This window comes from Myotis daubentonii, chromosome 5 (assembly GCF_963259705.1).
Source record: "Myotis daubentonii chromosome 5, mMyoDau2.1, whole genome shotgun sequence".
NCBI lineage: Eukaryota > Metazoa > Chordata > Mammalia > Chiroptera > Vespertilionidae > Myotis > Myotis daubentonii.
The window spans coordinates 88,684,929-88,700,901 of NC_081844.1; the positions used below are offsets into that span (position 1 = coordinate 88,684,929).

Consider the following 15,973-nt stretch of genomic DNA (forward strand, 5'->3'; position numbering starts at 1 on the left):
TATTAGGGGATAGTTATATGAATGAACAAAATGTTAAAGTATATAAACAGGTATGTGTATGCCCCTGGGCCCAGACCTAAGCTTTCTAAAAGCAATAAAGCTGCACCTCAGGCAAAATGATATTATAGAACCAGCAGCAAAAATTATAGAATTAAAAGCATCCTCAACTGTGCCAAAAAAAATCTCTTATATCACAAAAATTATAGAATCAGAATTTTTAAAATGTAGATGATTTTGTGTATTTGGCCCCAAATAATATTTGTGAGTAAATGTATTGGGTTTTTATGATAAACTGTACTTGGAAAATATAATATCACAGTGTTTTTGTCTTTAATTACATAAATGAAAATGTGCATAGCTAATTTTTGGAAATTAACTACATGTCTGCTAAGACTGCATTCTACTGTCTGTAAGATGGCTTGACTTCACTGCTTTCTCCTACACCCCCTTTTCTTTTCATTTTTTTTCTTTTTTTTCATGATTTAATTAATTGAAACTTACCTTTAAATGTTATGATTATTAAATCTTTTTCTATTTTCCTTTCAGAGTGCTACAGAAAACAAAATTCAAACTGCTCTCATCTACTTACTCTGCAGCCAAAAGGCTAGAATTTTACACAACTTTAATAGAGGTCAATATTGCCTGTAACTTCTCAGTAACCTCCTGTGATTTCAGCTTCTTATTTAAGGAGTGATTCCCACAGAAGGTTTCCTAGCTGTTTCCTTATGTTTTATAAAAAGAAAAGAAAAAACCTATCTTTCACGTGGGCTCAGAAATCTAATAAAAACTACTGTTCAAAGTACCAATCTTCTTAAAATATATATCCTTGTGATATAATATTCTCTCCCCAGGACCCGCCCAGACTCAATACTTGTTTCATCTTCCATTTTCCCAAGCTTTGTTATGAAGGGGAGGGTAAGTGTCTAAAAAAGAAAAAGGAAAAAAGAATTGAAACCATTCAGAAATAAAAATAGATGAGAATCATCCTATCAAAAACACCTGTTGAAGAAAAGCTCTTGGAAAATGGGGAGGTAGGGAGGGATAGCATGGAAGATGAAGAGAGAGAGTAACATTTAGGCCAACAGTGATTCTGAGAGTTTAGAACAAAGGATGAGAAGCAACTACCATAAATGATAGGAGGAGAAGAAACTGCCATTTTGATAGAATGCCATGGCTCCTACTCTTACATTTTTGTTTATTATTTGTTAATTCTTTTGAATTTGTTGCCATTTTGGGACATGGGGCTATGCTTAGACTGGCCCCCAATATTCTGATCAGAAAGGGGAAGGAAAGGGAGAACACAAGAGGGAGGAGGAGGCATTGGGAGGGGGATGGGGGAGAAGGAGGAAAGCAGCAGTACCTAAAACCCAGCCTATGGAATATGTCAAATTTCTGAGCCCGGCCCTTTATCTTATCTCATTCAACAAGGCCAGAATAATTAAAGATCATGTCAAGAAGACAAAGGTGTTATGTGAAAATTCCATAGCTTTTCTTAAGCAATTTCCCAATTACTGTTTTCTAAATATTCCCAGATTTCTACTCCCATAAAGTGTTTACAAAAAATTTCAAAACATCTTGTTTTTTAGGTTGTTCATTGGTGTCTTTGAAATTTTTAGTGTCTAACATCTGTTCTATAATTTTATGTAGGACTTTAAGGTTACCTATAAGTGAGTGTATGTCATCACACTACCTTAGAATGAAAATACTTAATAGTTGCCAAGCACAATAGTTCCTTCTCTCTTATTCCTTTCCACTCTTTCCTGACTGTACTCCTTTTTCCTCTTCCCTTTAAGTTCAGGTCTCTTAAAACTGTCAGAGAAGCAACTTCTTCTTATTTTTATCACAAGCATGCTTCATTTTTTATTAAACAGTAATATCTTTTGATTGTAAAATAAAATAGATTTCCCTTCTCAAAGACAGAAATTTCATTCTAAATTTTGAGATAAGTAAAATTAAATATTTAAAAAATATGTACTTTCCAGAAAGAAAACAAATGTCCTGAAGAAAAGGAAACAATATCTATACTATGTATATATTTTCTCAAAGTGACTAATTTTAAAGGAAAATATAGATGTATAGATGTATTTAAATCTATAATTTCTGAGTTATTTGTACAACATTGCAATAATCACTTGAATTTAAATTGGGCACATTTTGCATATTCTTCCCATATTTTAAATTATTATACTTTTTCTTCATGACATTTTTAAGTAGTTGATTATGATTTGAGACAGATCTTGTCATTATCACTATAACCATTGTTTATTTATTTTTTGTCCCCTCCCCCACCCCAAGAAATCTATGGCATCCATCTTTTGCTCTGGCCGCAATTAAATTGGCCATGATAGTTAATGGAATTAATCTAACTGGTAGAAAAGCATATGTTCAAGGAGTTAAAACATAAAGAGTTTTATTATAACCACTTCTTTACTTTTCAGGAAAAGGGGAAATATTAAATATTCCTCAATTCAGTAACTTTTACAAATTAGTAATTTACTTTTTACAAATTAGAAAAAATAGACATTGCCTCCTTTGTTCATTTTGACTTAAAAATGGAAAATCATTGCCATTTGACTACAATCATATTTTTAAAAATTAACAGGCTGATTTCTGCTCAGAAAATGCTTTTACTGATGTGGTTCTGGTGGCAATGTAGAATACCTATCTTCTTTAGGTACATCTTGGGTGATGTGGACTTTAAAAATCTTAGTTACACCCAAGATTCCATTCCTCTGTGATTACTCACCTAGACCACAGACATGTAGGGCCTGTCTAAAAGAGACATAACATCAAGTGTGGCCCCACCAGTGACTCATCCCTTTAATATAGTGAAACTATAGAGGGAAGAACAGGGAGGATGTATTGGTTGCTAGGGAAATCTAGCTTACCTGTGGAAAATGACATCCTGTATTAATAAGATCTAAGGTACGACTCACATAATTATCCTAATTTTAAGATTGATGGAAATGATGAAGCATTTCTTTACATCGGGGACAGGTCATAAAAAAATGTCTAAATGTACAGGACTGCATATGGTTTTAGAATGTGACTTTATAAAGAAGGTGGGGATCCCAACTCCCTTTCATGTCTCTATATATATGTCCAAGTGTGTGTGTTTTAGTGCTCTGGGAAGTGTCTTGACAAAGAACCTGAGTAGGACAAAGCAGCCTGGATCTGAGTGAGCTAACTGGCACCATGAAAATATCAGGTGTCTTTCTGCTCCTCTCTCTGGCTCTTTTCTGCTTTTTCTCAGGTGAGTTTTTTCTTTAAAATTAAAATCCAATACTTATGCTGAACTGGACATGACAAGTATATTTACCCACCATATTTCAAAATTCTAACAATTTTGATATGAAAGACCAATTTTGAGAGATTATCATAATGATGATAATGATGATAATGATTATAATGATGAAAATGTTAATAGTAATAATTATAAAAATAACTTTCATTTGTTGAGCATATACTATATTCGAGGCATGTACTAAGAGCTTTTATGCATTATCTCCAATACACATAGCAAGCTATTCCTATCTATATTCTACATACAAGAAAACTGTGGCACAAAACGTAAGAAAATTGGCAAAGGACTTACAACTCGTAAATAGAATTTGGAATTTGATCAGATCTTCTAGACATCACAGTTTATGCTTGTTCCACAAAAGTAGTCTGGGGGATGGCTAGTTGTCTTATATATTTACTTTAATACTTAAGTATTTTATTCTAAGACAAAGGAAAGCTTCCCTGTACTCATTATTCTTATACAGTAATTGGAACTCAATTAAAATTAAAACAAGGGGAAAAAGGAAAGTCAATTAGAAAATCCTTCAGAAAAAGGTATCCAGTCTTAGAATACTGAAGCATATGTGTTGTTGGGGAACTAAACAATTGTTCAAGAAGGGGAATATCTTTGGGCACCTTAATGAGCAATAGTCAAATATTCTATCAATTTGGATTGTTCAAAGGACAACTGTACTTTGATCCAATGTTTTTTCAGTACAGGGCCATGCGAATGAACAGGACACCGTATCTCTTTCCTTCCTTCTTTATTTTTCCACGCAATGATGTTATAGTAGACAAACAACACACTAGAGTCTCTAGACTCAAGACCTAGACCCATGTCTTCCATTTATGATTGTGTCAACTGGAGACAGCTCAGCTCTCTGAGATCTTCTCTCATTTATAGAGTTCTAGAAATAAGACTGGATCTTGGAAATTTACATGCGTGATCTATCATTTGCTGTGACAAAAGTCATTGAATTTGGGGGCTATCAGAGATATTTCCCTGAGATTGAATAGGTAAAGAAGTCATTTTTCACTGGAAACTGGTTATATTTAAGTGAACAAATACATTTAGAAATATGAGAAAAATTACTGTGATCTTATAGAATAAGTTTGACTAATAAGGCTAAATAACCTGAAATGATGTTTCTGTCACCTGCTAAGATGACATAAAATAGATGTGACTGTATAAAAATTTTCTGGCTAAGATGCTCTCAGAAATTAATTGATATCCTCGTTGCTTCTCTTTATGATCTTTTCATTGGATCTTATGTACCAGGACACTCAATTTACCAAAACATGGTCCTTCATAGATAAATCTGTATTTGGGAAGGCCAATGCCTAAGTGCCTTAATGTTGAGTTTCAGTCCTAGCATTTCCATTTTATAGTGTGTAACCTTTCTGAGTAGTTTCTTCATCTGTAAAATACAGCTATAAAAGGAATATTCCTGTGTGTGGAATTAAATGAGAAAATGCATGTAACGTGCTTTACATAGTGGATGGGATCTAGTAAGAGTTTAACAAATGTCTATTAATATTAACATTATTAAACTTCAATAATATGACCACTGTATTGAACTCAGGTGTTGCTGATGTTAATCATCCTTCTGCCCTGATAGTTCTACATATAAGATGGTGGGCAAAATCTCTCCTCTTCTGATCAAAGATTTGTACAATGAAGAAATGACTGAGAATTGTAATAATGAGTTTTCCTGGGTCATAAAACTCACTTTCAGTGCTTACAAAAATATAAACTTCCAGGCCCTATTTGGTCTTATATAATGAAATTTTCAAGTGATTGTCCTAAAAATCTGTATTTTTAATAATACTGCTGCAATATGGTTGGTATTCACTACAGTAGATTGCCATCAAGTTTATTTCAAAATTAAAAGCCCTGTTCTCGCCTCATCTCCATTAATAGAGAATGTACTTGAAGGTATTTCCAGTTGTCCTCCTTTAAGTTGACACTTACTCATACTTTCTGTCGTCAAGGAGGCTTTTGGCTAAACATGCCAGGTGTCACTGGCATTAGGAGTTCCCCAGAAATGACCAGAATTCAGCTCAGAGCAGAACTGAACCAAACATTTTTTATTATTTCAGCATTTAAAACCATTGAGCTAATTAGCCACAACCCAAAATCATAGACATAGCTACAAAGATGGAGGGGGGAGAGAGAGAGAGAGAATCAAGACTGTATTTATAGATTGTTTCCTCTTTCAGGAATTTAGAGAGATGTAGCAAAATAAATGAGTTTGTCCTTGCCAGTCTATATTTTGGCCAAGTCTTTAAAGCTGAGTATAGAGAACAGAAAAGCAATTTTAACCTCAAAGAACAAATAAAGTTAATCTCTTCCTGAACTGCCTATAACAAAGGCAGTGCAATGAACCTGGAAATGTCAAAGTTAGAGGAGACTTTCCAACCCAAATTCTCCAAAGACCAGAGATGAGGTCATTTCCACAGTGGATTAGTAACTGGGCCAGAACTCTAACATGAATGTCCAGATTCTGAAACAATTTTCTGTCACCTCCCCTCCCAACCTCTAAGACATATGATCTTAACCTTGTCCATCCCCTTTCATCACTTCCCAAGTGTCTACTGCTCCCTGAGAAGTGAACAGGTATTGGAAAATCAAACAATCATGCCATGACTTGTTGAGATGACCAAGAACCAAGAATAAGTATTCCAGCCTTGAGGGTTTCCCAATTTTGTAAATCCCACTTTTTCCACATTCAGAAATTACAGTGTTCAGACTTTGTGCTTTTTTTTTCAGGTGTCTTCAGTCAAGGAGAAAAGGTCAGTGCATATTTTTATCTGTTCTTCAGACCTGGGTGGTGCTTGGTTGGCATTCCCAGCCCAAAGAGAGGCTTATCTGTGGGCAAAAGGGCAAAAACAATGAACCAGCAGGCCAAATGCAGAAATCAGTGGGAGAAATAAAATTTTTAACTACAGTTTCTCTATGAGTTAAAAGAGCTTAAATACCCATGCTCAGGTTTTGTTAAAGTAAAGCAAGTATAAATGAAAACAGGATGAATCTATAACACTCATAATCTATCACTGCTTTCACTGTGAGATCTTGGGCAAGTAACTCAGGTTTTCTGAGCTGCAATTTCCACAATTGTAAAAAATAAATAAATAAAAGGATAATCGTATTCACCTCACAGAATTGTAGTCAGATTGAAATTATATAAACTATGTGGAAGTATTTGGTAAACTATAAAAAGATTAGTTGTTGATTAATAATTAACAGCTTCTGAAGGATTTAGATCAGAGGTTATTCTTCCCTTTATAGAAATAAGGCCACCAAGAGTAAAAAAAAAATATTGCTTATTACAAAGGTGGTTACTGCTCTATATTGCGTATACATAGACTGTTTCACTTAAATGTAAGTACAATTTGGGTTAAAAGTTGGAATGGGGACAAATTATCTTCATTGTCTGGCTGCTGTTTTTTCCAAATCAATCCATCAAATTTCCTCAGATTGCTTGTTCTAAGCATCAAAAACCACAAACAGGTGGTATTTGCTCAGCTAGTGCTACTCCTGTGTCCTTACAGAAAGAACATTTCTACTTGACCTTGGCAGTTGTTTTTGTTAGCCTTTGTGTGCCCAGGAACCCTTGACATCAAAAGTTTCCAGATACTACTGCCAACCGGTTCAAGTTGGCAAAAGAGCTGAAAACCTCTTCCAACTCTAGTATATTACATCAGACTTTTTCCTTCCAATTTTAAACTCTCATAAATTGAAATGCATCTTTCAATGGATGATGCCCTACAGTTAACTCTCAATGTATGTGCATGTGCACTTGTGTGTGTGACACATACATATACATGTGTTTGTACTTGTATATAAAATTGTATATCTTAAAATTGATTTCTTATTATGTTTAAACCCATATGGTAGCATAATCCATGTTAAATATTAAAACAAAAAAACAATGAAAGGACCTGGGATCCAGCCAACCCATTTTGTATCTCACTAGGTAATAAAATATAAAACCATTACCCACAGATTGAAAATATATGAAATTTAATATGCAATTCTCATCGATACTCAAGTCTCTTCCCTTATTTAGGTTTTGATCTCAAAGATATTTAATGTTTCCCAGATTTTCAGTGTTTTCTAAAGTTCACTTAAAATTTACTGATTCTATTCCTTTCAATAGGCCTAAGTCTAATAGTGGACTTGCTTTTGGATCACTGGAAATGTTTTCTAATATACAGATCCCCAACACCATGCCAGACTTACTAAATAACAATCACACATGAGGAAATTTTCAGTCTGCATTCTACATAATTATCCAGTGCTGGGGAGCGCTGTCTTTGCTCAAACATCTTAGAGACAATATACATGAGTTCTAATTCAAATATTTACTGCCTGTGTGATCTAAGAGATGTCTCCTCCCTTGTCATTGCCTTTGTTTCCACATCTCTAAAATAAAAATTTCAATTCAATGATCTCTAAAGCCCCATCTGACCTTAGCTATCTGAATCAGTATGAACCAAGCCTGCCTTGCCAAGACCGCTGTCTTTTTTCCACTCAAGTAGACAGGGGAGGGAGGTGCCACCTTTCAGATGGCATCAAGGCTACCATTTCTCTTCTGTATGGCTGGAAGGATGGTGGCGGTCCAAACGACAGGCAGAAAAAGTTGAAACTAACCTTAGGAGCATGCCTGCCTAATCCTGATTCTGCTAAGACAAAAGGAAGAAAGATTTCCTCCAATACTTAACTCAGTCTACTCATGCCAAGAAGCCTCTCCATGCTGAAGCATCTGATGGTAGATTATAGTTAATAATCTAAATTATAGACTTGTAAAAGGAGACTTTTAGAATAATTCACTATATATAAATGTTAATTATGAATTAAATTATTATCTAAAGTTGGTCCTGTACGTTTCTAATAATAGGAATTAGAGTTTGAAATTTTGATGAAGATTCAAGAAAAAACAATGCCTAAGAGTCATCAGTATCATCTGGAAATATATATGCTCTTAGAGAGGGAAAACCAAGTATATAAAATTTTCTTGAAAATGAACATAGTGAATAGTCAGGAAGAAAATAAAAAATGATAAAAGGAAGAGAGAAGAAATAGAGAGTCAGAGTATTGACATGTTACAGAAATCAGGGGTTTCAAAAAGGAGTAACATATCGTAAAAAATCATGAGCATTTTATAAATAGCTAATGGGTGTATTCTGAATCATTTTGTAGAGCCATTTTGGTAGTGTGGAATGGGTATAAAAGCAGGGGAAGTAGCGCACAAGTCATGGAGGGGTTTAGAAAACTGGTGTGATTAAAAAGGATCTGATGTAACTACCTGGGTAGTAGTAAAGGGAAGAACAGATGAAGTCCTACACCCTAGAGGTGTATGTGTGTTTGCAAATTTTCATTAACTTTATTTTTAGAACTGAAATACTAGACTAAAACATCAATGACCCTGAATTCTAAGTTAATTTTTGTGACCATATAAGCTCATTTTCCAGTGAAGTTAAATGCTTTTGTAGTTTCCATTAGATGACTAATCTGGGTACTAAAAGTGTCCCTATATTCCAGAATATTTTTGAAGGTACAATTCTTTGAAGAGCCACAAGGGGTCAGGCCGATACTAAACTTTGGTACCCAAGTACCTAGAAGTAGTCTCAGGAAGCTGGACTAAGAAAATAAGTGGAAGCTCTTGTTAAAGCCAACACCAACCTAAAAAAAGGCCAAAACAGAACAAAGTTCCTCATTAAGTAGAGTAAGAAATAATGGGCTCCAAAAATTCTAGAATATGAAACAATGTACATTGTTAGTGCCCATAATATCAATCCGCCACATGATACTTGAACCTTTACAAACTGTTTTCAAAGGACTATTCATTTACAAGAACCCTAGAAGATAGGTATTGCTGGCCTCCAGTTAAATATAAAGAAATTTCAACTCAGAGTAGTCAACAATTTGCATGAGGTAATGCAGGTAGTAAGAGGAAGAAGCAAAATTCAAACCCAGGTCAGTTTAATACCATCTACAGTACAGTCCTCCTAACATTATAGAGCATTGAGCATTTCTCACACCCAATTGAAGAATTAAGGACTTAGCTTAATTTAAGCCACTTTACAGAATGAATCACTGCTAAATCTTATATTATCAAAGCTGGAAAGGTCCTTAGAGACCATCTGAGCTACTGCTACTGAACACTCATTTGAAGCTCCTTCCAAAATGTGGTAAGAGCAGGTCTACAATATGAACCTTATTTTCTGCATGCCTAGTCCAAGACTATTTCAAATACTCCATGCTGACTTTCTACAACTCTAATATGACCACAGTTGATCCTTATAACAACCATGGGAATGAAGCTTGACAACCGTTAATGAAAAAAAAAACATTTTGGTTAAGAAAATTGAGATGCAGATAGTGAGCGCTTTGTCTGAGATGACACCACCAGACAGACAGTGGCGAATGACAGGACACGTTCTGAAACATGGTTCTCCAGCTACACCAGGGACCCTTGAAAGACAGGACAATTGAGAAGCATGAAGTATATCGACATTGTAAGGAAGTTCGTTCATATACCACTTGATTGATTTGGTTTTATTTATGGAAATTCTTAGCCCTACCTAGTCGCATTCCTAGGGGGCAAGGGAAGGGGGAAAGTGGGTCTGGGCACAGAAGTGGGGTCTAGAAGCTCTCAAAGTAAATGTCCTCCAAGTGCCACTTTCGTATCTGCTTTCTAAAGGACAAAAGAGCCTGGATCACAAGATCAGAGGGTCGAATGCCAGGGAAAGGTGGCTTGAGAAGGCGTCTCTTTAAAGTAAGAGACTTTTGTTTCCTTTCTCGCTGATCTGACTGTAGAGACACCCTTATCTCTGACTGAGATGCCCTTTCTCGGCCTGCACATTGCCCCTGTTTGGCCCGCTGGGGTGTCTCTCACTCATTGTGCTGTAATTATCTGTGTTCTTTTCTGCTTTCCTAATTCAAATAAGATGGCGAACATATGGAGATATTATAACTGACTCCTTTTTGTATTGCCAGCACCCAGAACCATGCCTTACAAGTATTAGTTACCCATTGGCTGTTGGTGGAATAAATGAAAATATCAGTGATACGTCTATGGTTTCCAGTCTGTTCTTGACTCACACAATTGCAAATGTGTATGTTCATGACTTAAATACAAAATAAATTAGCTTTTGAGAGAAAAAAATCCTATGGTTAATCATGTCCTGAAGATTTCTCAGCTTACTTTTTATTTGGGGACCTAAAGGAAAGGTTACTATCCCCAAAGTAGTATGAAAGGATGGAGTTATCTTTAAGAGCAGTAAGAAAAAAGTGGGGCTATAGGTAGGACTATAAAAAGCCTAGACATCTTCTATCCAACCAAGCCTAAGATCTCTGATAAGCACCATCCCACCCAGCCTCAATAGTACAAAATGTGAAATTTCATAAAAAATGTGTGTTTAATAGTCTCAGTTGCCTTAAATCTGATATATGTGATATTTTGTAACTCAACTGTGTTACTCTTGCTGAGCTTTCCCCCCATACAAACCTTCAGAGAGTGTTATCAGTATACTAGGGCCGGTGCACAGATTCGTGCATTGGCGGGGTCCCTCCACCTGGCCTGTGGGGATCGGGTTGAAACTGGCTCTCCAACATCCCCTGAGGGCTCCCAGATTGCGAGCGGGCTGTTCTCGGATGACACACCCCGGAATTAGGCTCCCTCCTCTCTGGTTCCAGGTGTGTCACCCAAGAACCACAGCTACCAAGTCACCACAGCTGCCAAGTCACTGCAGCTCAGCAGCTCCTGCATTGAGCATCTGCCCCCTGGTGGTCAGTGCACATCATAGCTACTGGCCAGGCAGCTGGTCGGCCAATCAGCCGATCGCTTAGGCTTTTATACATACAGATAATGGTTTGCTAATATCTTAAAGATATGAGTCCTCTTATTTGTGCCCACACACATTTTTAATAAGATATTTCAATAAAGCTTACTTTCCCTGACTGTAACTGGGGACAAGAGTACATCATGAACTTGGTCTTTATTTCTCTAAATGGGATATGTTGGAAATCAACCATAATAGATAGTTGGAATCAGCAATGAGAAGGAATATGTTCAAACACTGGCTTTGAATGCTTCCTGGTTGTGTGGCATTGGGAAGCTACTTAATTATCCTGAGGATCAATTTTCACACCTGTAAACTGCTTAATATAATTTGTTCCACATGCATCTCAGAGTTATCTCAGCTGAGTTCATCCATATGGTTTAAATATTGTGAAGCAATAGATAAACATAAGACATTATTAATGAAACTAGGAGAGGGGTAATGTATGGTCCCTCTATTCATGTTAAAGGGCACTTCATTCCACACAGTTGATATTTGGAAAAGTTTGGTTCTACCTATTGTGTATTGTCTGTACCTTGGAATAAAATGGCTCAAATGTCATTTGCATACCAAATATTGATTCAATTGACATTGAATTAAAAAGAATTTTAAAACTCCAGGCTATTTTTGAGAGACCACTGTAACTGAGGGCATATATTAGTAGCATAGGGGCTACTACCATTCCTTCTACAGAGCCCATGACAATAATCATTAATTATCATAGCATGTGTTCTCACCAAGGCTGGAAGCAACCTCAGAATCCTAAATAGAGCAACTTAGTCACAAAAGTTCAAATACTACAGAGTTTGAGATGGAGTAAGTTAATATAAAGACATGAAAATGTTGTTTTCAAGAGAATAAATGAATGTAGCAACCACAAGGAAAACTAACAAGCCATCACCTAACATTTGGAAGCTCTTTGCAATGATCATCCATATCTTTATAACAAAACAGGAGTGCTATTAGAGTTAGGTTAATACAGGAAAAAAAAAAACACGAAGTGTCACCTAAAGACCAAAAACTACTCTCAATTGGAAAATTTAGTGTTGAAACCAAGTCATACCTATGGCATTTGCCTTACTTCTTACATTTGTAAGGAGTAAGTAACTGCCTTACATCATTAACTCAAGCAACTCACTTCTGAATACCGTGACTACAGAAATGGTTATCCTGTGTCTCAAAGAAAAAGTCTCAGTTATGTTTAACACATTCTAGATAAACAGACAAAGTAGGTCATTTTCTATTTCAGGAAACTTTACATCACAAATATATGTGTGTGTATATATATATATATATAATTTTATAAAAACATATTTATATACATATACTTTCATATAAATATATAAAGTATTTATATATTAATATGACTATATAAATGAATATTTATATATTTGTATATAACATATAAATATTTATATACATATATGGGGTATGTGTATACAAAAAAGTATACACACTTTGAATAATTATAAAGGCAATGTTTATTAAAATGCATTTCAAAATTGTGCTATTAGCTGTTAAAGTATGTATACATTTTTCAGGAGAATATATATATATATATATATATATATATATATATATATATATATATATAAAATTTTATGTTTGCTGCCTAAAGCTTCTATTGTGTGGAACAGTTCCTTAGACAGAATGCACTAATGTCCATGTCACTGTGCTTACTTTGATAGGTTGACTGTGCTGAGTTCGGGGATCCCAAAGTCTACTGCACTCGGGAATCTAATCCCCACTGTGGCTCTGATGGCCAGACATATGGCAATAAATGTTCCTTCTGTAAGGCGGTGGCGTAAGTATCATACTCAGAAACCTGTCCCTTGCAAGCGCAAACATCCAGAATAAGACAATCACACCTTCTTTGAAATAGTCTAGAAATTTCTGTTCATACCCACCCATAGAGCTAACAGAAATAAGCTTCAGGCAAATGGATTGAAAACAATTTGTTCAAAAACTAATAACAATTTGCATAATAAATTATTTGAAAGCATAATCTTCATTGTAATTATTAAATGTGATTAATCTTAGGGACTTTAAAAAATTATACATCTTTAAGTATTTTGATACATTTTATTTTTTCCCCATTTATTTCTAAATAAGATTTTTAATAATTGTATCCAATTATGTTTTGTTATTATTAATTTCAGAAACAATAAATTTTAGCAATATAGTTACGTTTGAAAATTCATCAAAATCAGAAACACAAAAAACTTGTGGGAAAATTTATTATTAACAATAAAAGTTATTACTTTATCCACATTATTTTCAAGCATTTTATTTTATACCAATTTCTTTGTTTCTAAGGCAACAATTTCCATTCATTCCTCTCTTTTCCTCTGATGAAAAGGGCATTTACACAAAGAATAGAGGAAAGGATCATTCTTACTATCCAGACTATTCAAACTTTACAGATAGTATACTAGGAAGATTCTATCAAGGACCAATATTTATTGAATTTATGTGTTTAAAGGAACTGAACAGGTACTATAGATTTTAGCAAATAGATTGTAAACTTCCTGATGAGACATATTTTATAATTAATAAAAACTTATTCAGTCAATCAATCTCTTAGTCTGATTGCTCTAAAATCAAAGGAATCATAGCCCTCTTTAAAAGTAACCTCACTTCTTCACCACTGTCATTCTTTTCTTGTATTAGAGTTTCTTCTATGAATGTCTTAATTTTCCTCAACTTTGCTGTAAGATTCCTAAGCATGGAGATTATATAGCTCCCTATCAATAACTGCAAGGCCAAGCACATAGAATTAAATGAATAAATATTGAATGCATAATAGATATTTCTACATTTGTGTATAACTCTAGAGGCCTGGTGCATGGATTTGTGCACCGGTGGGGTTCCCCGGCCTGTCCTGTGGGGATCGGGACAAAACCGGCTCTTCAACATCCCCCAAGGAGTCCCAGATTGTGAGAGGGTGCAAGCCAGGCCGAAGGACCCCACCGGTGCACGATTGGGAGGGACCACAGGAGGGCTCCAGGGTGTGTCCTGCTTGTCTTGCCCAGTCCCAATCGGTTGGATCCCGGCAGCAAGCTAATCTACCAGTTGGAGCTTCTGTACCCTGGTGGTCAGTGCATATCATAGTGACTGGTCAAATGAACAGTCGAACAAATGGTAGGACACTTAGCATATTAGGCTTTTATTATATAGGACTAGAGGCCCGATGCACGAAATTCATGCAAGAGTAGGCCTTCCTTCCCCCAGGTGCTGGCACCGGCTTCCCTCTGGCACCCGGGACCCGGGCTTCCCTCAGGCCGTCCAGGCACTGGGGACCTGGGTTTCCCTCACAGCCCCAGCTTTTGTCTGGTCTAATTAGCATATTATACTTTTATTATTATAGAATTATTATAGATACCTGCTAATTAATACCAAACTTTTTCCAGGATAAGGGCAGTAGGGTAAGTTGAGATTGCATATGATGAACACTCATTACTGAGAAGGACTAAATATATGGCCTACTATAAAAGGCCAAATGCCTGAATATTTGGGTTAACAGCCTCCATTTTTTATTAGGACAGAACTATGACACTATAATCTCTTTGCCATTATTTGTCCTGTCATTTTACCTTTCCCAGTTGTATATATATTTATTCCCAGAGAAGAAACAATTGAAATCAAAAGATCTACGCCTTATTAAATTTGTTTAAGATTCATTTTTTTCTGTAATTAGGGCAGATGTCACCTCAAAGTGAATTTAATTAACTTCTGCCACATTGTCAACATGGATACCTGTAGAATCAACTAATTACATAGATGATGACATAGTTAAACCTTGTCCAATGTCTGCAATGAATACTAATTATATTGTACTGAGCATATCTTGTCTTTCTCTTTGATAGGAAAAGTGGTGGGAAGATCAACCTAAAGCACTATGGAACATGCTGAATTGGAACCAGTGTTTTGTGCTGAGCTGCCGGCTCTCTCGGCTTTCTTTTCTTGGTTCTGCTTTGATTTTTCTCTAGCAGAAAGCTTCAATTTATAGAAACACACCTTCTTCTCTGCCTGGGTCTTGGGGAATTCAATATATAATATTTTCCTTGATTTGCTTAACAATAAAATAAATTCTGCAGAAGCCTGGCCTGTGTTTTTACTTTGAGATCAAGAAAACATATAGATACAATATTGAATAATTGACCTGGCATAAATGTGGATCACCTGTTTTTCTAATCTAAATCAACCATGAAGTCATTGTGGGATCTTGGGAAAATCCCTTCCCCTCTTTTATTCTTGGAATTTTCATTGTATAACGAAGAATTTTCTTTTATAAAATCTATAATAATAAAAGCATAATATGCTAATTAGACTGGACGTCCATCTGGATGACCTTCCGGACAAAAGCCGGAACTGCAAAGGAAGCCCGGGTCCCAAGTGCCTGCTGGCAGCCGGAGGGAAGCCTGGGTCCTGGGTACCAGAGGGAAACCGGTGCTGGCAGCCCGGGAAAGGAAGGCCTACTCTTGCACGAATTTCATGCATCGGGCCTCTAGTCTATTATATAAGGCTTAGGTGAGTTAATATTGGTTCTCTCCAATTTGGGGGAAAGTATTTTATGTAAAAATAAAACATTTATCCTCTCTAGACCATAGTTTTACATCTGTATGAATTGGTGAGTTTGGACTATATACTACGTGAACACATACATTATTTGTTTTCCAAGCAATATCATAGAGTCCAGCGGATAGCAAGAAGTAAATAAATATTCAATAAATAATGAACATCCAGTTCTAGCCAGTTTATCTCAGTGGATAGAGCGTTGTCCTGGGGCCAGAGGGTCCTAAATTTGATTCAGGTCAAGGGCGCATACATCAGTTGCAGGCTC

The 15,973-nt window shown here is 35.8% G+C and overlaps 1 protein-coding gene across 2 annotated transcripts; it reads left to right on the top strand.

The window, feature by feature from the left end:
* Positions 1 to 2,695: 2,695 nt before the first annotated feature.
* On the top strand, positions 2,696 to 15,226 carry SPINK6 (serine peptidase inhibitor Kazal type 6). Of its 2 annotated transcripts, XM_059695350.1 has the most exons (5): positions 2,696 to 3,253; positions 6,053 to 6,075; positions 9,990 to 10,064; positions 12,819 to 12,934; positions 14,997 to 15,226. In XM_059695350.1, the coding sequence occupies exons 1-5, from the start codon at positions 3,196 to 3,198 to the stop codon at positions 15,040 to 15,042; spliced, it is 318 nt and encodes a 105-aa protein (XP_059551333.1). In that variant the 5' UTR covers positions 2,696 to 3,195; the 3' UTR covers positions 15,043 to 15,226. The 2 variants fall into 2 exon arrangements, with proteins under 2 accessions (XP_059551333.1, XP_059551334.1); XM_059695351.1 differs by lacking the exon at positions 9,990 to 10,064 and having other exon boundaries at positions 2,911 to 3,253.
* The last annotated feature ends 747 nt before the right edge of the window (positions 15,227 to 15,973 follow it).

Bases quoted from the DNA above. Each gene is read 5' to 3' on its own strand.
- SPINK6 (XM_059695350.1), top strand. From the start codon at position 3,196: ATGAAAATATCAGGTGTCTTTCTGCTCCTCTCTCTGGCTCTTTTCTGC. The intron at 6,076-9,989 runs GTCAGTGCATAT...TGCTTTCTAAAG, and splicing joins TCTTCAGTCAAGGAGAAAAG to GACAAAAGAGCCTGGATCAC. The intron at 12,935-14,996 runs GTAAGTATCATA...TCTCTTTGATAG, and splicing joins TCCTTCTGTAAGGCGGTGGC to GAAAAGTGGTGGGAAGATCA.